The 22,467-nt window shown below is 55.5% G+C and overlaps 1 protein-coding gene across 4 annotated transcripts; it reads right to left on the bottom strand.

Annotated features, from left to right (window-relative positions):
• Nucleotides 1-1,597: 1,597 nt before the first annotated feature.
• On the bottom strand, nt 1,598-19,783 carry COL9A2 (collagen type IX alpha 2 chain). Of its 4 annotated transcripts, none has more exons than XM_031667385.1 (32): nt 19,613-19,783; nt 18,097-18,171; nt 16,873-16,908; nt 16,727-16,789; nt 15,245-15,298; nt 15,088-15,123; nt 14,970-14,993; nt 14,574-14,627; nt 14,175-14,228; nt 14,017-14,064; nt 13,769-13,825; nt 13,632-13,685; nt 13,248-13,301; nt 12,798-12,851; nt 12,645-12,698; nt 12,472-12,525; nt 10,670-10,723; nt 10,187-10,240; nt 9,919-9,972; nt 8,659-8,703; nt 8,229-8,282; nt 7,628-7,681; nt 7,304-7,357; nt 7,148-7,219; nt 6,892-6,927; nt 6,753-6,797; nt 6,631-6,663; nt 6,280-6,426; nt 5,881-5,935; nt 5,370-5,558; nt 4,563-4,640; nt 1,598-4,135 (listed from the first exon to the last, which is right to left on the bottom strand). In XM_031667385.1, exons 1-32 carry the CDS (start codon nt 19,685-19,687, stop codon nt 3,936-3,938), a joined length of 2,070 nt encoding a protein of 689 aa, XP_031523245.1. In that variant the 5' UTR covers nt 19,688-19,783; the 3' UTR covers nt 1,598-3,935. The 4 variants fall into 4 exon arrangements, with proteins under 4 accessions (XP_031523245.1, XP_031523246.1, XP_031523247.1 ...); XM_031667386.1 differs by lacking the exon at nt 19,613-19,783 and adding an exon at nt 18,271-18,896; XM_031667387.1 differs by lacking the exons at nt 18,097-18,171; nt 19,613-19,783 and adding an exon at nt 17,107-18,022.
• Between the last annotated feature and the right edge of the window lie 2,684 nt (nt 19,784-22,467).

The raw sequence follows: 22,467 nt of genomic DNA on the forward strand, positions 1-22,467 counted from the left end.
GCTAGACTGGAGTGGTAGTCAGGAGGTGGTAAGTGGCTGGATTTGGGATATATTTTTAAGACTGAACCAACAGGATGTGCCGATGGATCAGATGTGGGCTCTAAGAGATAAAGTGGGAGTGGAGGATGACTCCAGTGTCCTTGGCTTAAGTAACTGAAAGGATGGAGTTGCCCTTGGGCGAGATGGGAAAGATCGCAGGAGGGGGGATTCTGGAGGGGAAGATCAGGAATTGTTTTGGACATGTTAAATTTGAGATACCCATCAGACATTGAAGGGGAGATGTTGAGTAGGCAGTTGGATCAATGGATCAAGTTAAGCAGTGAGATCTGGACTGGGGATGTATAGATAAGGGTTGAAGCCATGAAACTGAATGAGATAGGAGAGAAGCCAGAGAAAAAGATGTGGTCCAAGGACCAAGTGACTTTCAGATACTGGAGAGATGAGAAATCAGCGCAGGAATCTGAGAACAGTGCAGTGAGCTAAAAGCCAAAGTGAGACCAACCCTTCCCATAAAAGGGAGCAAAAATTTAGGATAGTATCTACAGGTGGGATTGAAACAGAGATTTTATTTTTTAACATGACAAATGGGGTAATACCTACTTTACAGGGCTGTGGTAGGGATAGAATGAGATAATGTTTGCAGACGCTTAGCACAGTATCTACTAATATAAGAGCTCAACAATTGATACTTGGTGATATAATAATTCACCCTAATTGCTATGATGTAAATAAGCACAAAATTAAAATGTTTCTGGGCTGGGTGCGGTGGCTCAAGCCTGTAACCCCAGCACTTTGGGAGGCCGAGGCGGGTGGATCATGAGGTCAGGAGATCGAGACCATCCTGGCTAACATGGTGAAACCCTGTTTCTACTAAAAATACAAAAAAATTAGCCAGGCCTGGTGGCGGGTGCCTGTAGTCCTAGCTACTTGGGAGGCTGAGGCAGGAGAATCACTTGAACCCGGGAGGTGGAGGTTGCAGTGAGCCGAGATCGCACCACTGCACTCCAGCCTGGGTGACAGAGTGAGACTCTGTCTCAAAAACAACAACAACAACAAAAAAGGTTCTAACCCAGCTGGCCTTTAGGGTGAGGAGAGGATAGCTAGAGATCAAGTTTGAAAGAGGAGTCAGCAGCTGCAGGTGTGGGATTCTCCTCGCAGGCTGCATTCTAGAGGTGCAGTTTGGTGTTGAACCTTTGCCAAAGAGCTGGGCTGTCTTGGTGCAATGCCCTTTCTGTTAAACTTCTAAATCCCTCTTTTCCTAATTGTAAACAGGGGAACTGAGTTCCTACTTTTTTTTTTTTTTGCATCAGACTGTTGCCTCCCAAGATTCAGCTGTCAAAAGGGCAGGTCCCTGTTCTCAGTAGGTGAGGGAATAAAACTTGGACACTGGGCCATCTCAGAACACATTTCAGCCGCACACAAGGGATCTGGAGACCAGATCCCTTTCTTCCTGGTTTGATGATTGGTGGGGTCTTCCTCTGAGCATCCTGAACATATTCATTTAATAAGTATTTATTGAGCACCTGCTGTGTGCCAGGCACTGTTTGATGTGCTGCAGAATAGAACAGCGAATAAGAGACAAAAGTTTCCACCCTTGTGGAGCTTATATTCTAGTGCTTTATGTTGAACAGTAAGTGTGGAAGAGAAATAATAAAGCGGAATGGTATTATGGAATATCAGGGTAAGGATGAGGTCAGTTTTGAATAAAGACCTGAAGCAAGGTCACTGGCAGTGATATTTTGGGGAAGAACATTCCAAGCAGAGGTCATGGCTTGTGTGTGGTGCACGTGTTAGAGGAACAGCATAGGCTGGTATCGCTGCAGTGGAATGTACCAGAGTCCAAGCACGGAGGTGAGTTTAGAAAGGCATATAGGAGATTCGTAGATCACAGCAAATGGTCTGAGTGAAATTCACCCACCAGGGAGTCTTACATAGGCTACCAACCACTGGTCCTTAGGAATTAGCCCCCTTTCAGCCCCTTCAAATTGCTGTCAGAAGGAATGAGGTGTAACTGCATGAGATTTGTGAATCATCAGCCTCTCTGTGGTGCTGAAACCCTCCAGTGGACCATCTCTGGGAAGGCTGCAGAGAGGGACAAGGAAAGGGCCCCAGGGCAGGTGCACGAAGAGACTTCAAGGAGTAGAGTGGCTCTCTAAACCTAAGGTTCCAGGCACTAGGAGCAAGTGAGGGATCCAGCCCAGGGAAGGGAGAACCCTCCTCCCCACCAGGTATGTAATACCTGAGAGCCTGCCCAAGGCTTGGCTTCAGCTGCCTCCTGCAGCTCGCATCCTCTCCCTTCCTCCTCTGTGCCCTGCATTCCAGTAGGTACTTGGCGGCTACGGTAGCAGCGTGGCCTTCCCTGGGGACTGAGATGCTATTAACTCGGGAACTGCCCAAGCACGGAGGGTGAAGCCACATCAGTGGCCCTCAGTTTAACGCCGCTGTGTTCCTCCTGTGTCCCTGGATTGGGGTAGGGGGTGCTGAGATGTCACTAGTGGTAAATGTGTGTTGAGGGGAGGAGGGAGGAGGGAAGATGGGCTAGTGGAGGGTAGGGGGGAGAAGAAGGAGGAGGGCAAGGATGCATCAGCATAGAGGGGACTTGGAGCCAAGTTTATGGTAAGGTGGGAGGGCCTAGGCTTCCGCACATGCTTGGACTTCAGGCTGGAGTCCCTGAGCCTCAGCCCCCTCCCCTCTTCTTCCTCCTTGAAGGCCTACAGAGCTATGGGCTGGGAACCCCCAGGTGGTACAGATCAGATCTGAGCCAGTCTCTCCTGGACTTTTTTCATCCAAGTCCATATCTGTTTTTCTCATGAACCCGGAAACCCTTTGAAGGCAAGAACAAGGTCCTCCAATCTTTCACTACCAGCTCCTACTCCAGGGCCAGCACACCGTGGGTGCTGAAACTCACAGATGACCTTCCAAGTGGCAGACTCTGGCAAGACACTGGGTGTGCTATACTGGGTTGAGCAAGATACAGGTGAGTCCTTGCCACAGTTGTACAACGGCTCAAAAGGGATTCACCCAAAGTTACACAGTAGGTCAGCATCCTGCCTCCATTCTCAAGTTCCTCTCACAGATGTTCCTCAAAAATGCCATGCCATCCTAATGCTCAGAATTCAGGTGCCCAGAGAAAACGCCCTATCCTGCCTTCCCCCTCCAGAGCCTCTGTCCTTCCTGCCTGGGCAATGGAGGCCCAGCAACAACTGCCCCATCCACAAGAAGAGAAGCCCAACAACTCCTCTGTCCTGGTTAACTCGGGATAGAGTAACTCCGATATCCTGGTTTGTACCCAACTTGGGAGCTTTTATTTACAGAAAGGCCTGGGCGGATCTGGGGAGAAAGGGGTGGGGAGTTATTCGAGAAAGAGAAGGGAGTTGATGTTTAAATACTCAGTTGGGAGGCAGGGAAGGAAGTAGTGGGGCTGGCTTAAGGGTATAGCCGCCTCAGGGTGGTCACCCAGCAGCAGTCACCTGATAGGTCAGAGAGGGAGATGGGCTCAGGAACTGGCAGAGACCTCAGTCATTAATCCTCGAGCTGAGGGGTGGAACTGTAGCTGGGCAGGGCCCAGGCCTCCCCGGGTGCCCACGTCCCACTGACCCAAGGACAAGATGGCCAGTGGAGAATGGTGCAGATTGCAATGTTTGTTTTGGTGACAGCCGAATGATGCCCCCTGGAAGGAAAGCCACCTCATTCCTTCAGAGCTTCGACTCCATCGACACCACTTGCCCTGTGTGTTGGCCTCACTTTTTCACCCATCAGTGCTCTCCCCCCACTTCCCCGATGTTTTAGAATTCCTTTTCCTCAGGACTCCTGGGTTCCAGACAGAAGGTGCTGGGGGAGATGGTTTCCTGGGTTGGGGATGGGTACATGTCCACCCAGAGGGGACCTGGTCCTCTCCCCCAGGATGCCTGCCGGGCTCTGTCCGGGCCTGATGCTCAAGGCCCCTTGATGGATCCGGGCTCTGCAAGGCGGGCAGAGGCATAGGCCGAAGCTCCAAGGCAGGCTGCAGGTTCACAGAAGCCTGGCAGCCCTACGGGGCCTGGCAGCCCAGGTCGACCTGCCTCTCCTGGAGCCCCTGGGGACCCTCGATCGCCATCCTTGCCGTTGATTGCCTGGCCAGGCCGGCCAGGGAGTCCTGTGAACAGGAGAAAGTTAAGACATTAGGGGCGCCTCTTGCCTCAGACCCAGGATTTTGAAGGTGGAGACATTTTTCAGATGGAGAAAATGAGGCCAAAGACACCACAGGAGAAGGGACTCTGCCCCAGAGGCAGAGATTACGTGATTGTCCCCTACTCCCAGCTCCCAGTGAGTTTTGGGAGCAAACGTCCCATCCGTCACCTTCGTAAAGTGATGATGGTGGGTCCTGGGAAGTCCTGAGAGGTCCAGCTTCCAGAGCTAGAACCACCCAGGGACTCCCGGGTGCTCCAAAGGGGTGCAGAAGCGGAGTATCAAGGACTGAGCTGGCTGAGCATGTAGTCGCCATGGAGGAGGCCCTGGTGTCCACGTGTCATTAATTCCCAAGCTGAGGAACACACTGTAGCTGGGCAGGGCCAACAGCTTACCTGGGATCCCTGGGGGCCCAGGCATCCCGGGGTGCCCCCGTCCCACTTCTCCTGGATCACCCTTCTCTCCACGTTTTCCTGTAGACAAAAAAGGGAATCTTCATTTTTTCAGAATTGAAAAATGCTTTTCCTCTATTTTTTGCTATGTTTCACACACAGAAATTATTCCTGTTTTGTGCTAGTTTATAATAGAGGAAAGTTGGAAATGATCATGCAGGGCTTGTTAAATAAAGGAAGGTGCAGACAAAGGATGGAAGATTATGTAGCCAATAAAGTTTATTACAGGAAAGTAAGCATAACAGTATCTCGCATTTACTGTGGATCAAGCAGTGAACTAAGACGAACGCTATATGAACTACTGTCCTCACTGCTACACTATGAGGTGGGTACTTTCAGTGTCCCCATTTTACAGATGGTAAACCTAAGGCCCAGGGAAATTAGTAGGTAACTTGTCTGAGAGCCACGCTGAGAAAGGGGAGTCTGGATTCACACCCATGTGTGGCTCCAGCCTGCCTGCTTGACTGCTCCGCTGGTCTGCCGCCCCATCTCTACTGACATGGAAAGATGCTTATGGGGTATCACAAAGCACATTCAAAAACAAACCCCAGAAACCCTGAGTGATAAAAATAGTACATTCGTTTCCATCCATTTGCTACTGGGAAAGAAAGTCCAGGAGTGTCTCCCGGACTATGTGGCTGAGGGACTGGGGAAGGGTCTGTATGTCATCCTGGGAAGGGAATGGGGAAAGGGCGGGCCGGGACAACACCCCCTGCCTGGCCGCCACGCCCACTGCAGAGGAGCACTCACCCTTGGGCCCCGTGTTCCCGATCTGACCCACGGCTCCCACGATGCCAGGAACACCCCGAGGGCCAGGGTGCCCATGGGGTCCCTGCTTGCCTGGGTATCCAGGGGGCCCAGGAGGTCCTGGGGGACCCACCATGCCCACCGCACCCAGGGCTTCCCGCTTGGCACTCACGGCGACCTCAGCCAGTTGCTCTGGAGGGAGGGAGGGAGAGGGAGGTCTATGAGGTGGGTGTCAGCAGTAACACGAGGGGAGGCAGAGCATCTGTGGGCCCTGGCCCCTAGGTTTGCAGACAGCAAAGCACCGTGTTTAAGTTCCCCCTTCCTTGGGCTCTGTTTTGCGGAAGTCAGAGGCCCAGAGTGACTTATTCAAGGTCCCGAAGCCCTTCGGAGACTGGGCTGGAAGGAACCCCAGGACTCCAGATTTTCAGACAAGTGAACACATGGAGGCTCCGGGAAAGGGTGAGGGGGCGACGATGCCCTCGAACGGACTGTGAGGAGGGGTTGCTGCCCTCACCTTGCAGCATCTTCAGCGCCACATCCACGATGTGCTGGTCAGTGGCATCCCGGCCCTGAAAGCAGAGGCCGTTCAGGGAGAAGCCCCTGGCTGCAAGGGCCCACCGCTCCTGCTCCCACCTGGCTGAGCGTGAGGCCGCCACGGAGGAGACTCTGGTGTCCAGTCATTAACTGCCAAGCTGAGGAACAGACTGTACCTGGCAGGGCCACGGGCTTACCTGGGAAGGTCGCGGGGTAATCCCTCAGGCTGCACTCAACAGCCTTCCTGTCTGCTCTGGGCTTGGAACCAGTCTGGGGGAAGTCGGTGAGTCTCTGGGAACCCCTAGCCTTTGGCGGGTAAGCTGCACCCCAGAACAGATCTACCTAGAAGAATCACCCCCCACCCCGGGGCCCAACTCACCGCCACGCCCTGTCTCCCGGGCTGTCCTGGAACGCCTCGGTTCCCCACCAGTCCTCGAGGGCCGGGGAGACCAGGGTAGCCCTGAACCCCTGGGGCGCCCGCATCCCCACTGGGGCCGGGGTAGCCGGGTTCTCCACGTACTCCTTGCTACGGGAGGATGGGGTGGGATTAGAGCCGGGTGAGAAGGCGCCCGGGCGGGGGCGTGTGGGCGAGAGTGGGGGGTGGGGGTCCAGGAATTGGGTGGGGCTGGGAGAAGGGAGGGGCCGGGAGAGTGGAGGTCCCAGGGCTGCCCAGGAAAGTCGGAGAACGCGGGGAGGGGAGGACTTGCGGCGTCGGAACGGGAGGATTCACCTGTCCCTTGGGCCCCGGCTCACCGGACTCGCCCTGCAGGCACAAGGAGCCCCGGTCACGAAGCGGTGGGGGACCCCAGGGCCAGCCGCCGCTCCCCGCCCTTCCCCAGGTGGCGCGCTCACCTTCTCGCCTTTCTCTCCAGGAAGGCCGGCCACCCCCGGGTCACCCTGCAGAGAGAACCACGGGTCGGACGCGCGGTGGCAGTGGCGGGGACGAGGAGCAGGGTTGGGGGTGGCTGGGAATAGGGGCGCTGGGACTCACCACTCCGCCGCGAGGCCCGGTCTTCCCTGGGGAGCCCTGGAGAAAGCGTGGAGTGAGGGGTTTGGCGAGTTACCCCCTCCACGGGGTCCCCCACCTAACTTTCTGCCACACCCCTCTTTCCAACTCTGCCTCGCCGACCAGACCAGAACCCTGCGACCTGCAGGTTTGGAGGCTCCGGAAGGACCTGCGTCCTGCCGACCCCACTTCCCCTGTTTTAGGGTGCCTTTCCCAGGTGTTTCCCAGCCCCATCTGGTACCTTGTTTCCTTTGATGCCCGGCAAGCCTTGGGGCCCCGGAATTCCAGGGGAGCCCTGCTCACCCTTAGGGCCCTGAGGAGAAAAGAAACCAAAGGAATAAATGGAGTGGGGGGCCTGGATATGATGCCCTGCCCACCTCAGCTGGCCTGCACTCACCTGCCTTCCCTGAGGGCCCGGCTGCCCCACTGGACCCCTCTCGCCCTGGTCACCCTGAAATGGAAAGAGAAGGCCACACCCTCAGCAGCTCTCGGCAGATGCAGCCTCTCGCGCCCGGGCCTGACATGGCATGGTCAGGGTGCCCTCCATTTCTGCTGTCACTGGCAGGGGGTCCTTTGCTCCACTTGGCAGACCAGCAAAGGAAACCCAGGCCATGCCTGGGGAGGCCTCTCACAGGCTAGGCTGCATGGAGCAGGTGCTATATCCAGCAGTGCCAGCTGCTGCAGAGGCCCCTGGCGAGGGGCCACTGTGCCAGGTACTTACCTTCTGTCCCATGATGCCCTGAGGACCAATTTCTCCTCGAGGCCCTGGCTCTCCCTGGAGGAAGGAGAATTTGGGGCTAAGCATTTGTCCTGGTGGAACCCACCGTTCCACACCTGGCCAGTCCCTCCCTACCCTTGGGTCTCAGCTACTTTGCTTCATCAGGGAAGGCTTCCCAGACCCCCTGTTCCATGCCTTTGGGTCCCTGTAGTTTTCCTTCAAAGGATCCAACACAATTTGAATTACTTATGTGATCATTTATTTCATGTCTATTTCTTCCATTAAACTATACCCTCCGTGTGAGGAGGAGACTCATAGTTGCAAGTATTTAGTGAATGTTTATGCAATGAATAAATGAATGAAGAACTCTGCCTGCTGGATTCCCAGTCTGTCAACTTGGTCATCTGGGAAGGTCACACTCCAGAACAGAGCTAGTCCCCACCCTCCCTGCAAGGTACATAGGGAAATGGGCCCAGAGAGGAGAAAGAGCTTCCCTGGGTCATTGGGTCAGGGCAGAGCCAGACTAACTCTCCCTAGGTTAGGGCTCCACCCCATGGCCTCACCCTAAAGCAGGAACCCTTTTGTCAGTGGAGGGAGCACTTACCTCTTTCCCAGGGGGACCAGAGAACCCAGGAAGGCCCTGCGGGCCCGGCTCACCCTGCAGGAAAACACAGTTCTCAGGTCAGTCTGGGTGGCCCAGTCAGGCCCTTGGCCTCAGGGAAACCCAATGAAGCCTGAACAGAGCCTGGAACCAGATGAGTTGGGGAGGGACAGACGGTATTCTTGGTTCAGTCCTCTTGGCTCCTGATTTTCCTGTTTGTTTCTCCTCTGGATTTAAAGCCATGCCATCCTATCTACACTGAGGCAGGCTGAGGAGTGCATGATGGGTGGGAGGTGGCAGGAGGGAGGTGGTTAGGCCCAAGGGGCTTATGTTCAGGCTGAGCCTCTGAGACTTGGCTAAGGCCTGGGCCTTGCTGTCTTCCTGGCCCCAGACTTCCTTGCTCAATTCTGTCCCCAGCTTGGGATCGCCTCACCTGGTCTCCAGGGCCTCCTTTTGTCCCAGGCTGGCCCGGCACACCCTGCAGAAAGAAGTTGAAGTCAGTTTCTGGCCTGGCAGGGGGGAGCCCCATGCACCTGCTGCTTTGCCTCCCATCCCCAATCCAGATTTCCCCCACCTGTGGGGGCTGAACAACAGAAGGCCCAGCCACGGCATCATGAACTTAACTGTACTTTCCCACAGTGGTGGGAGAGGAGTGGGGCACAGTGAATGGCCTGCCTTCCAGGACCTGGGGTCTATGGGGAAGAGATGAGTATGTGCTCTCAGGTGCCTGAGCCCAGGAACACAAGTTTACACGTGTGCACAGAAACAGGTTTGGCCACTCAGTACCCCCACAGGGAGGGAGGGCAGGCTCCCATGGACTGGACTCCAGAAGGTATGGAATGGAGATGGCCCTGAACAATGAGAAGGCACAAGAGACCAGAAAGGGCATTTCAAGCACAGGGACCAGCAAAGGCCTAAAGGTGTGGAGGCAGAAAAGCCAAGGCCTGTTGAGAAGGGAAAGGACAGAGAGGGGCCATTGCTGATACGGCAGGAGGCAGGTTGGGGTCAGATTATGGTGGTCATTGAATGCTAAGATGAGCCACAAGGACAAAGATTGCATCTGTCCTGTTTATAATTGTTTACCTGCCACTTAGTATACCTCAGATATTCAATAATAATTTTTTTTTTTTGGGATGGAGTCTTGCTCTGTTGCCCAGGCTGGAGTACAGCAGTGTAATCTTGGCTCAGTGTAACCTCTGCCTCCTGGGTTCAAGCAATTCTCCTGCCTCAGCCTCCTGAGTAGCTGGGATTACAGGCATGCGCCACCATGCCCGGCTAATTTTTGTATTTTTAGTAGAGACAGGGTTTCACCACATTGGCCAGGCTAGTCTCGAACTCCTGGCCTCAGCCTTCTGAAGTGCTGGGATTACAGGTATGAACCACTGCACCCAACCTCAATAACTACTTATTGAAGGACTGGACTGAATGACTTTTTCCTGGAGGCGGTGGGGGGTCATGGAAGGTGCTATAGTGGGGAAATGGTCAGATTCCATTTAGCCAACATGGAGGACTGGAATGGCCAAAGAGAAGGCTAGAGTAATTGTCCAAGTGATGAGGCCCTCGCCAGGCCAGGGGCCAGAGTCGGTAATGAGGCAAGAGGTGGTGATTGAGCAAGAACCCCGGGTGTGTGTGGATTCTAACTTCATCAGCCACTAGCCCCTGGCCAGCCCCCATGGCTCCACCTGATACTTACCGCTAGGCCCTGGTGGCCTGGGCTTCCTGGCCGTCCTGCCTGTCCTGCACTGCCCTGGGATAGACAGAGAACCAGAGATACAAATTAAAGCTCCAGCCAGAGGGCCATGGCTTCTACCCAGATGCAGGTAGGGAAACTGAGATCCAGAGGCAAGAAATGGCATGTCCATGACAGAACCGAGGACCCCAGGCTCTAGGTGTCTAGAACCTGCGTGGTCGGACTCAAGGCCCTGCCCCTGCACCAATCCCAACTGCAGCCCCACTCCTACCTTCATGCCAGGCGTGCCTGGTGTCCCGTCCTTGCCGTTGATGCCTGGGGGACCCTACTCAGGAGGAAAGTTCAAGGCAGAGTGACAATGCAGAGATGTCTGGGGTCCGGCCACCCACCCCCGTTCCTCTGCGACAGCTGCAGTGTGCAGGGAGGGAGTGGCTCTGGTCATCCCAGGAAGCCCCACCAGCCAACTAGGGGAGGGGAGCTGAAGTGGGAAGGGGATGAGGACCATGGAACACAGCCCTTCCCTAGTGTGGAGGGTGGTGTCCCCGACTGCTGCAAGCTCCCCATGACCTCCCTTATGTCATCACCCCTGTTTACAGATGTGAGGCACAGAAAGGGAGGCATTTCCTGAGGTTACAGAGCCAGCCCACCAGTTGCAGAGTTCAGACTAGCATCCCAGGCTTCTCTTCTGGGGGTTTGGACAAAGCAACAGGGCCCTTGGTCTCTGTCCTGGTGGGCCTAGGCCTCTGGCACCTACCGTTGCTCCCTTCGGGCCTGTGATCCCCTGGGGTCCACGAATACCTGGGCTGCCCTGCAAAGCGGAGAGACACCAGGTCACCTTCAGGATATCGGGTCCCTGTCTGGCTGTGCAGAGAGGGGAACCACTGAGAACAGTGGCCTCTGGGTCCCAGAGTTCCTCTGGCACAGGCCACACCATGCAGGGGCTGGAGGAGGGAGCATTGGGAGTACCCTTCCTGCCCTGGCACCCGCAGGAGGGAGAAGTCAGTGCCAGGAGGCCAGGCTGGGCTGAGCAGGAGCAGGGGTGGGAGCCAGCATCCACTGAGACTCTGGCCAAGGCCCCACCCTCCACTCAGCCAAAGGAACACAACCACCAAATGCAGTGTGTGGATGCTGTGTGAGTCTCGGTGTGAACAAGAACCAGGAAAAGACATTTTTGAGATAATTGGGAAAAACTGAACAGAGACTGGTCATTAGATGATGTTAGGAAGTACTTGTTGATTTTGTCAGTTGTGATAATGTGATTATATGAGAATGAGTGCTTATTGTTTAGAGATATGTACAAAAGTATCTAGGGGTGAGATGATAGGATGTTAAGGATTTACTTGAAAACATCAGAGCAAAGCAATAATAAAAGCAAAGGAAGGAGGGGGCTGGGAGATAGAGGATCCAAGAATGACAAAATGTTAGTAACTGAATTGGAACCTGTGATAGGTACATGGGGATTCTTTATATCACTCTCACTGGTTTTCTGTATAGTTAAAAAAATCGCATTAAAAAAACTAGATATGGCTGGGCGTGTTGACTCACGCCTGTGATCCCAGCACTTTGGGAGGCCAAGGCAGGTGGATCACCTGAGGTCAGGAGTTCGAGACCAGCCTGACCAACATGGTGAAACGCTGTCTCTACAAAAAATACAAAATTAGCTGAGCGTGGTGGCACATGCCTGTAATCCCAGCCACTTGGGAGGTTGAGGCAGGAGAATTTCTTGAACCGGGGAGGCGGAGGTTGCAGTGAGCTGAGATTGCACCATTGCACTCCAGCCTGGGCAACAAGAACAAAACTCTGTCTCAAAAACAAAACAAAACAAAACAACTCGATGATCTCTGCTATCCAATAGAAAAAGAAAAGTATAAGAATTTTTTAAAATTTAAAAAGAAAAGAAAATAATAATTAAAAAAACTAAATAATAATAACAGTTAACTGTGTTTTCTGCTCCATTTTTCTGTAAACTTAAAACTGCTTCCCCCAACAGGTCTACTAATTAGAAAAAAACAGAGTTAAGAGAACTGGGATCCAGACCAAATCCCATTAGCCCCATGGCTGATTTGCTGGAATCTCATTGTCTGGCCCCAGTGACCATGGGACTGGATCCCAGGGCTTCTCCTAAAGTCTGAATTTGGGCTGACTGGGCTCTTGGCACAGATGGTCCTCCCCAGCAGGTCACCCACTTGTGCACACACATACTCACTCATACACACATACATACACTCAGAGATATCCTCACACACACACTCACGTACACTACACACACAGCCTCACACATACTCTACACACACCCTCATATACACAGTCTACACACACACACACTGCACATTCACACGCACTACACATTCACACGCGCACACACACTCTCACACACACTCACACACTCTCACACACACTCACACACTCACACTCTCACACTCACACACACACTCACACTCTCACACTCACACACACACTCACACTCACACTCTCACACACAGCCTTAGGGAGAGCTTTGTCCTGCCCAGTACTCCCCAGGGGTCCTGACTGAACAATGGGTGCCTGAGGACTCACCACGTCGCCCTTCTCCCCAGCTCGGCCTGGCGGTCCCCTAGGACCTTCCTCACCCTGGCAAGAAAGACAAGCAGGAATCCAGGTCACACAGGCTCAGGGGGAGCCACGCCCACTCTGTGGCTGTAGCTGTAGGAGCTCCAGCCTCAGGGGTGGGGGAGCAAAAGCAGGCTTACCGGGGGCCCAGTGGCACCAATGGCGCCCACCATGCCTTTATATCCATGAGGGCCCTGCAGAGAGGAAAGGGTTGCAGGTCAGTCCTGGCTGAACTCCAGGGGCCAGAAGGTGGCTCCTGGAAGCTCTTGTATGACACCCCGAGATTCACTTACCGTCTCTCCCTTGGGCCCTGCCATGCCCGGGTAGCCCCTGATGCCCTGGGGACCCTGTTGAGACAGGAAAATGACAGCAATGGCAATTGCAAAGCCCACGTCATTATACCTTGTCTGACGCCCACCTTCAGCCTTCCAGTGCCCTTTTGAGGTAGGCAGCAGAGTCTCTGTCTCGTGGATGGGACATTGAGGTTCAGAGATGAGGAGGGACTCACTTGGTTACTCAAAGGGACGATGTCAGACCTGGACCTCAGCCTGGGCTTCTTGCTGACAGTTTTGGTTCCTGTCCCTCATTCCTGACAGTTTCAGCCTCCCTCTCCCCATCCAGAGACACTCCCAGCTAGACACAGGTGTCTCTTTTACAAGCTAGAGGCCTGAGCAGGCGAATGACTCCATTAAGGGCTTCTGGGGTGAGGGAGAAGAGGGCCGCTGAGGCAAGGTGTTCCTTACCGGTGGTCCAGGGATGCCTTGCTCTCCAGAGGCACCCACATCTCCCTTGGGACCCTAAAGGGCAGGGATGAGCTGTCAGACAGGCAGGCAGATGGCAAGACACATATACAGACAAGCGAAGATACCATCTCCTTTCCCCTGCACAAGCAGACAGGAAGGACTCCTACAAACCATACAGTCCCATGTCACAGATAGAGAAAGGCCAAGCAAGGAGACATGACCAAAGACATGCCGACCCGGAGCACAGGTCACCAGCCCCCGGCTCAAGGCTCTGTCCCCAGAACCCACAGGGGAAGGGGAAGGCGAAGGGATGAAGAAGGGGATAGAGCCCTGTAGGACCATCTCCACGTATCCTCGACCCACAGCCCTCACCCTCGCACTCACCGGCTTCCCCTGGCGGCCAGGATCACCCAGAACCCCGCGTTTGCCCGCATGTCCCTGAAGGGAAGGAGAGAGCTCAATACGAGGTCCCCTCCTGTCAGCTGGACCACCCTCCCAAGATTCAGGCCAGGCGCTCTCACCTTCACTCCCTGCAGCCCTGGTGGACCTTTCATCCCCGGTGGACAGTTGGTTGGACACTGGAAAAAGAAAAATCCGCAGGGCCCTGTGATCAGCTGGGCGGTGCGCCCCCATCTCTCCAACTCCTGTGCTCTCCTCCGCCTCATCTGGTGGAACCCCTGCACTGCAGCCCCTCCCCATCTCTCCCGACCCCGCCGTCTCTGTGGCCCCGCCTCCCTGCATTAGCCCCGCCCCAGACCTCGCCTCTCACCAGGAAATCCGCACTGCCTTCCAGAACCTGTATGGTTCCCGGGCGACCCTGAGAGGAGAGATGAAGATGGAGCTTTGCCTGACCCTTTCCCACTGCAGCCTTGCTCAAAGGCTTGCTCCCCTGCACTTTGCCATGTCGGGGTGTCTGGGGACACTTACAGGTCTCCCTGGAGGTCCTGGGGGCCCCGATGGTCCATCTGGTCCAGGGTCCCCCTGGAAGCAAAAGAAGCCCAAATCATACCCCTGACCAGCCCTTCCCAGCTTACCCTAGTGCCCTCCTCCAGGTCCTGCCGCTGCCCTGTCCACCCTGTCTTCCCGGTCACCTTGTGAGATCCACCATCTTGGGACATCAAGGCCTGATTGACAGGGGATGGGGCCAGCCCTTGGCGTCCCTAAAAGACCTAGGGCCGGGTGGGCTCATAGGAGGGGCTTCTGCCCCAGACCTGGAGGAGTTTCCCAGTGGCCAGGAGCAGGCCCAGGAACTTCCAGAAAGACCACCCAGCTTGCCAGCTTGGAGATAGAAGGCAGGAGGCAGCGAACAAGGTGGCTGGCGCTCACCTTGGGGCCTGGGATTCCAATCTCACCAGGGAGGCCAACAGGTCCAGGCGGTCCCTAGGGAGCAGAGAGGTGATGGTCAGGATGCCTCAGAGGGTCAGATACCCTGGGCATGAAGGTAGAGACAGGCAACCAAAGCCCGTTTCTCCACTTTTACTTTTTTTTTTCTTTTGCCAACCCCCGAGAGACTGACAGACTAGGGCTTTAAGGACCAGAGAATTGCAGAGCCAGTGGACAGGCCCAGAGTGGGCTGGCCCTGGGTCTCTGGCAGGTCCACCTATTCCCGACACTATCACAGCACACCGGCCCTCCCCATGGCGGCCATTCCCTTGAAGCCTTTCTGTTGTCCCCTCCTTCCCTAGGAGCTCTGGGGACCCTGACCTATCCCTGAGGACTTACAGGAGGTCCAGCAAAACCAGGGCCCTGTAACAGAAGGAAAGAAAATTGGCTTCATGGCTCTCTCTGCAGATCCCCTCTCCCCCGAGAGTCCCTCGAAGCCCTTGCAGGTTATACTCACTGGAAGGCCAGGAGGACCAGGAAGCCCGGGCTGGCCCTGCGGGAGCAACGAGAAAGGCTCAGACACTGGGGTTTCCCTGGCCCCTACTTCCTATCTACAGCCACTCCCAAATGCTGTCCCTAGATTGCCCCTGCTGAGGCCCCAGCAGGCCCCTTACCTTGACTCCAGGGATACCCATGGGGCCAGGCTCCCCCTTGGCTCCAGTTAAACCCTGCAGAAGAATGAAAATGTAGGATCAGTGAGGGCCAACCTGCCCCCTGACCCACAGAACAGGACAGGTTCAAGGGTCCCTCCTGGGTGGGCCAATGGTCCCTTTCACCATACCTCATGAAGGCCTGGGAACCTTGACACCTGTCTTTCCTTTTCCCCAGTTCCCATAGTAACCCTAGGAGGCAGGTAGAACAATTCCCTTCTTTTGAAAGATGAGAAACCAAAGCCCAAAGATTTGGCTTCATGCCAGGCCCAGGCTTCATGCCTCTGGGTTCAGGAGTCAAAAGACCTAGCCATGGGTCAAGATTGGTCATTTGCTTGATGTCCTGCCCTGGCAACTTTTTCCTTTTCTTTTCTTTTCTTTCTTTACTTTCTCTTCTTTCTTTTCTTCCTTCCCTTCCCTTCCCCTCCCCTCCCCTCCCGTTTCCTTCCTTCCAACACAGTCTCACTCTGTTGCCCAGGCTGGAGTGCAGTGGTGCAAGGTCAGTTCACTGCAACCTCCGCCTCCTGGGTTCAAGTGATTCTTGTGCCTCAGCCTCCCAAGTAGCTGGGACCACAGGCACGTGCCACCATGCTTGGGTAATTTTTGTATTTTTAGTAGAGACGGGGTTTTGTCATCTTGGCCAGGCTGGTCTTGAACTCCTGAGACCTCAAGTAATCTGCCCACCTTGGCCTCCCAAAGTGCTGGGATTACAGTCATGAGCCACCACACCAGGCCACTGGAAGCTTTTTCTGAGCCTTAGTTTCTCATGTGGGTGCCTCTCTGGGTGGATGTGAGAACCAATGCAATATAGAAGGCAATATGCCTTGTAATCATTGCAGGGTATGGATGAGTTTGAAGAGGCCCTGGTGACTGTCCCAGCCCTGGTCACACCTCATGAACCAGCAGGGCAGAGGCAAGTCATGGGGGTTTCTCCTTTCTCCCATCTTTCAGTGACTGACCCAGTGTAACTCCCACCAGATGTCGTCCTCATGCCCCTGGGACTGGCTGTGTCCAGGAGCCTGTGACCTTGGGGGCACCTGGGAGCTCTGGGGTATCAGCTAAGTGATGTTTCTCTCCTGAGTCATGCCTGAGACTGTGGGCAGGGGTCGGGGGAAGAGCAGAGGGAGGACAGGGCACACAAGGACAGCCCCACCCAACATATTCAACCTGATCCTTGGAGGCCAGAAATGTGAGACTAAGTCCTGACTGCTGCAGGGGAGCAGACCCTCTCTCTGGACCCCGGTTGCCTGCAAATCAATGCCCCTGGCGGGGGGATGTGAGGTTCCAGGGAGGTCACAAGTCATACCAAGGTGAAGGGGGGCTCACAGCTGGAGATTCTCCATCCTGCTGCCCATCTCTGAACAGATCAGTGAAGATGCCAGAGCCAGGCCCTGGAGGTCAATTGGTGGAGCCCTTCCCTACCCCATCCGACCTGCAGGTACTCACATCAATCCCAGGCTTCCCGTCTGGACCATCTGGCCCAGCTTTGCCAGGCTCACCCTTGGGTCCCTTGAAAACAGAGATGGAACAAACATGAGCCAGAGGAGAGCAAGAGCAGGAAGGGTCAAGGCTAAAGAGGATAAAGCACTCACCGGAGGGCCAGCTTTGCCAGGGGGCCCCTTGTCACCCTGCAAGATACAAGTTGGTGAGACAGCACAATACGGCCCACGTGGGCACACACAGGCCCTGGCAGGCCGCTCCCAAAGGCTCTCCTCACTCTCCTCTCTTCTGTCTACATCCCCTAAGCCTTGCAATTTTTGAGAAAAGAGCCCCCTTTTCCTCAAAAATAAAATCCAAATGCAAATTATAGGAGCATGAGAATAAACCTGGCTGGGCTGGAGAGGGTGACAGCAACATGCAAGAAGGTACAGACATGCTGATGTCATGAAGTGCCAGCTGTGAGACCCACTACCAGGGCTGGGGGCTCCACGCTGATGCCTCTTGGATTTGGGCACGTGTGGGAGGAAGGTTGGGGCTTCTGGAGAAACGTGAAGGGGGATGAGCAAGTTGGGCAGCAGCTCTATTCCAGACTGCAGGGCAGGAGAACAGGAAACTGAGCCAGTGGCAAGGACCAAGGGGGACTGTAAGGGGGAAATTCAGTGTTCCCAAGGAGGGAAGGACCTCCTTCCAGTGACAAAGGACCCTTGGTGGTGGGCAGGCAGGGCCGGTGGAGTCCGGTTCAGCCCCAGAGAGGCCTCCAGGCATTTCAGAGCCCTTAGCAGCCAGGGCCTGGCCGGGGGCCCAGCATCCTGTGTTTAGGGGGTGGGGGCACCAGGTTGAATAGAAGTCTGTCCAGACTGGTAAACATCAAGCGGCCCTCCTGCGGGAGCCTTCAGAATGAAGTATTTAACCCTCGCCCTGCAGGGAACAAGCCCAGCTGATTCTAAATCAGGGAGAGAAAACCGAAGGGAAGAGACAGGAGTCTGGCCCAAGCTGGTCGGCGGTCTGGCCAAGGCTCCCAATGACCCTGAAGAAGCGTCCAGATGTGCCAGAGGCAGGGTGAGGGGTTGAGGCGCCTCCCACCCCACAAGGAGGGGAAAGGAGAGGAGGGGCATGAGGCCTCGCTGTGAGCTGCGGCCGGCGGACTGAACAGCAGCTCCTTGTCCGTCGGCGGCTACGACCCGCTCCGCAAGTCAGGCCTGGATTGAGGTTTTTGCAGAACAAACGGCGTCCTTGTGGTGCGGGCCGGCGCCGCCTACTGGCGACGGGGGCACTACATCTCTGGGCACCCCAGTCCCCACCCCCACCACAGCGCTCACAAAGTTCTCCTTTGTCCGCCGCCTCCCTCCCGCCCTGGTCCCTTGTTAGAGACTCACGTCGATGCCGTCGGATCCAGGCACTCCCGGCGGTCCCGGGGGGCCCGGGGGGCCCCGTTCTCCCGGTGGACCTCTCTGAAAACACACACGGCGGGGGCAGTCCTCAGACAGTGCGGGAAGCTGGGCGTCCCCGGGGCTGCAAGCGACCCTGGGAGCGGGGTCCTAGGGGCGCACCTCCTCCGTGAACTCCCACGTATTGAGAACCTTCTGCATAGCAGGCACTGTGTGCCAAATGCATAATCTTAAAGAATACTCAGAACCGGGAGGCGGGCGCTGTTACGGGCCGCCGTTTGCAGTCGCAGAAACTGGCTCTGAACATGAAGGGTCCATGGTCACTGAGAGTGGGCAGCGGCGCCAGGACTCCGCCCTGGGTGCCCGACTTCTACTGTGCCAGGTTGCCCTTGCGCGGTGGCGGTGGGGAATAGCTGGAGACGTGGGCAGCTCAAATAAATCACAGATGGAATGCAAGGTTGTGCCTAGCAGGCTGCCGGCCCTCAGTGAGCGGTGACTCGGGTTATTGTTCTTACGTGAACCACAGGCAGAGACAGCGCCTCCTTCTCTCCCCATGGTGCGGGAAAACCCGACGGGAAAGTAGGGGAGGCGCAGGGAAAGGAGGTGTAGGGAGGTGAAGCGGGTACTCTCTTCCCACTCGGAGCGCCCCTCCCGCAGCACAACTGCCGGGTCCTCCCTCCGCTAAGTCCTGACTGCTGCGGGCAAGCAGGAGGAGCCTGCACCTCCCAGAAAGCAGACCCTCTCCGTGGACCCCGGTTGCCTGCAATTCAATGCAGGTGGGTGTGAGGTTTCAGGGAGGTCACAAGTCATATGAAGGTGAGGGGAGCTTACAGCTGGAGAATCTCCGTCCTGCTGCCCATCTCTGAACAGATCAAAGATCTTAAAAGGCGGCCCTTTTCAGAGGCCAGCTCGGACCCAGGCAGGGGTCCCGGTGCCCACCACCTCCCCAGGCCGCGAAGTGCCAGGCTGGCGCCCCGCAGGCGAGCTCGGAACCACACCCAGCACCCCACGGGGCCGGGTCTCTGCCCTACCCGCGCGCCCGCAGCCCCCCGGCGGCCCTCGGAAGGGAGACGTGGGTTGGCGGGCAGGGCCGAGAGGCCGCCTAGGGGCGATAGCGGCGTCTGGTTGGAGCCGGCGCCCACTGGGAGGCGGCGGGGGCGGAGGCTGCGCAGCGGGTGAATGAGCACCATTGTATGCCCTGCCACCTGGGCTCCCCGGGCTGCCAGGACCGGGCGCCAGCTCCTGCCCCACGCTGCCTGTCCCGGGCGGGGCCGCGCGTCTCGGGACGGGTCCCCTCTGACTCCCCGACTCAGCCACCTCCATTCACAGTGCCGCGATGGGCACCATGTATGCACCCACCCAGGGGACCTGCCGGTGGCGCTGTCCTCAGGTGGCCCCTCGGGCTAGGGCTGTCAGTAGGCGCGGGACACAGGCAGAGCTCCTCCATCCCGGACCCCAGACCCTGCACCCTGGACCCTGGCAGCGGAGGGGCTGCGAGACTTACGATCTGCGCCAGAGCGAGCACTAGCACCTGGAGAAGAACAAGGAGGCAGCGGGGGGCGACCGCAGCGACGGCCATGGCGGGCGGCGAGGTCAAGGGGGACGGGTGCGGGTCCGCGCACGCACCGACGGCAGAGGCTCCTGGCGCTGGCTGTTCGCGGGCGGGGTGGGCCGGGGCTCCTGAATATGCGGGGGGCGGGGCGGGGGCCGGCGTGAGCTGTCACCTGAGAGGACCAGCGGGGTTGCGGGGAGGGAGGCCGGCGCCCGGCATCCAGCTCCGCCCCGCTCGGTCCACCCTCTATCCTCTGCCCGGGCTTCCCGGGCGCCTTAGCCTGGTAATCCGAGGGGCGACCGGGGTGCCGGACGGAGATGATGGTCCGGTTTCTTTGTGAGGAGGCATAAGGCCGTCTGAGGTCCCCCTCAGGACCTTCAGGCCCCAGCACCTTCCCCCGACGCACAGCCTGTGCCCCATCACTTACCCCACGTCCTCTCCAGGGCCCAGGCCGAGAGCGCCTCGGCCTCTGCAGACCTTGCTGCAGGCTCTCCCCAGCTCCCGCCCTCCTTGCTCCCCTCTACTTTGGCTCCTTCCTCTCCAAGCACAAACAAACAGGCCTTTTCCATATTAATATGCCACAGCCCTTCCTGGATCAGCCGTCTCACGAATACTCCATCGGCCTCTTCCAGCTCTTTAGTGGTGGTGTGCACCTCCCCCAACCCCCAACTTCCTCACCTCGCTTTCACCTCCCTACCTCTGTCCCAACAAGCAGATCCGTCTCCTGGGGGTCTCCAGTGAAGCCCAACCCTTCTTCAGTCCTCCAGGCAGGAAGCTGTTGGCATCTTCACCTGACCTTGAAGTCTTCCCCATCCATGTTCCTGCCATCCAGCTCCCCTTTTTCTATTCCCTTTTATTCTCTGCAGCTGCCTTAAGCACTGGTGTGTTTAGGATGAGGCCTTCTCACTCCATGTTCATAGAAACAACTACCACTTTATTCACCAGAGTTTCCAAACCCCACTGTCCAGCATAGCCTGACTCCAGAGAGCCTTCCCTTCCCTACCACTCACTTAAGCAATATTGGTAAAATGATTTGGAATCTGACTTTGTCACAATTATACATATGACTACAGGCACCTAAAACTCTATGAAGTATCAGTTTCCTCATCTGTAAAATGGGGATACTAATAGTCTATATATCTGTATAGTCTATATATCTAATATATATATGTATTTTTTAAAGACAGTCTTAAAAGGCTCTGGAGTGCAGTGGTGCGATGTCAGCTCACTGCAACCTCTCCTCCCGAGTTCAAGCGATTTCTCTGCTTCAGCCTCCCGAGTAGCTGGAATTACAGGCATGAGCCACCATGCCTGGCTAAGTTTTATATTTTTAGTAGAGATGGGGTTTTGCCATGTTGGCCAGGCTGCTCTTGAACTCCTGACCTCAGGTGATCCGCCTGCCTCAGCCTCCCAAAGTGCTGGGATTACAGGCATGAGCCACCGTGCCCGGCAAATAGTCCTTATCTTAAAGGGGTTTTATGGAGATTGAATGCGTTGACTCATGTGAGGCGTTTAACCTCGAACCAGCACATAGTAGGTGCTTGATGCAGTTTAGCTTTCATTGTTATTTATGGATAGCTGTTTTACTAGGTTGGCATCCAATGTGGGGAAGCTGGCCACAGGCAGATCTGCTGAAATGATGAATCTAGTTGGAGCTAGAAAAGTCCAGCTCCACGGCGCATGTTAGCAAAGGGCTCTGGACTCTGAAAGGTTGTCCTGGAGCTGAGTTTGGGAGAAAGAGCTTGAGAGAATGTAATTGTTCTGCCTAACAGTGTGAAGAATTTGAAGTTTGTAGGAAGATGAGAGCAGGAGGAGGAGGATGTAAGAGAGGGATGGTAGGCATTGCTTGGGGTGGGTGGGGTAAATCTATAAAGGATTTTTGGAACTGGGATTTCAAAATTTAATTTTAAGTTGTTGGTTTCACATCATTTATCTCTTCATCTTTTGTGGCTAACCACAAAGAAGGCCTTGTGTGAGTAAGTTTTCTTTTGTGTGTGGAAATTATGGAAAGGGGATGAGATTCACAGTCTGGACAGCACACATTGGTGTATTAATTACCTGTTGCACCATAACAAATCACCCTAACATTCAGCAGCTTAAAATGACAATTTCTTTGGATTAGGAATTCGGGAGTGGCTCTGCTGGTTTGGTCTGGCTTGGGGTCTGTTATGAGGTCACAGTCAGATGGTGGCTGGGCCTGATGTCACTTAGAAGGCTTCTTAACTCACATGTCTGATGTCTGTACTGGGATGCCTTCAACTGCTGGGGCTGGAACAGCTGGAGTTGCTTGGACAGTTCTCTCCTTTATCCCTTTGTGGGCTTTCCATAAAGTCTCTCCAACATGGCGGCTTCAAGGTAGCTGAACATCCTCTATAGCAGCTCAGAGGCAGTAGGAGAGCACCAGACTGAAGAGAATTGCCTCTCAGGACCCGTCCTTGGAAGTCATGCAGTGGCACCTTCACTACATTCTTACTGTTGAGGCAATTACAAAGGTCCGCCTGGGATCAAGGGGAGGGAACAGAGACCCCACCTCTTCAAGGATAAGTGTTAATGTCACTTTTTTTTGAGATGGACTTGCCCCATTACCCAGGCTGGAGTGCAGTGGCACGATCTCAGCTCACTGCAACCTGCTCCTCCTGGATTCAAGTGATTCTCCTGCCACAACCTCCTGAGTAGCTGAGATTACTGGCGTGCGCCACCACACCTGGCTAATTTTTGTATTTTTAGTAGAGACAGGCTTTCACCATGTTGGTCAGGCTGGTCTTAAACTCCTGACCTTGTGATCTGCCCACCTTAGCCTCCCAAAG

The sequence above is a fragment of the Papio anubis genome, chromosome 1, assembly GCF_008728515.1.
Source record: "Papio anubis isolate 15944 chromosome 1, Panubis1.0, whole genome shotgun sequence".
Classification (NCBI taxonomy): domain Eukaryota; kingdom Metazoa; phylum Chordata; class Mammalia; order Primates; family Cercopithecidae; genus Papio; species Papio anubis.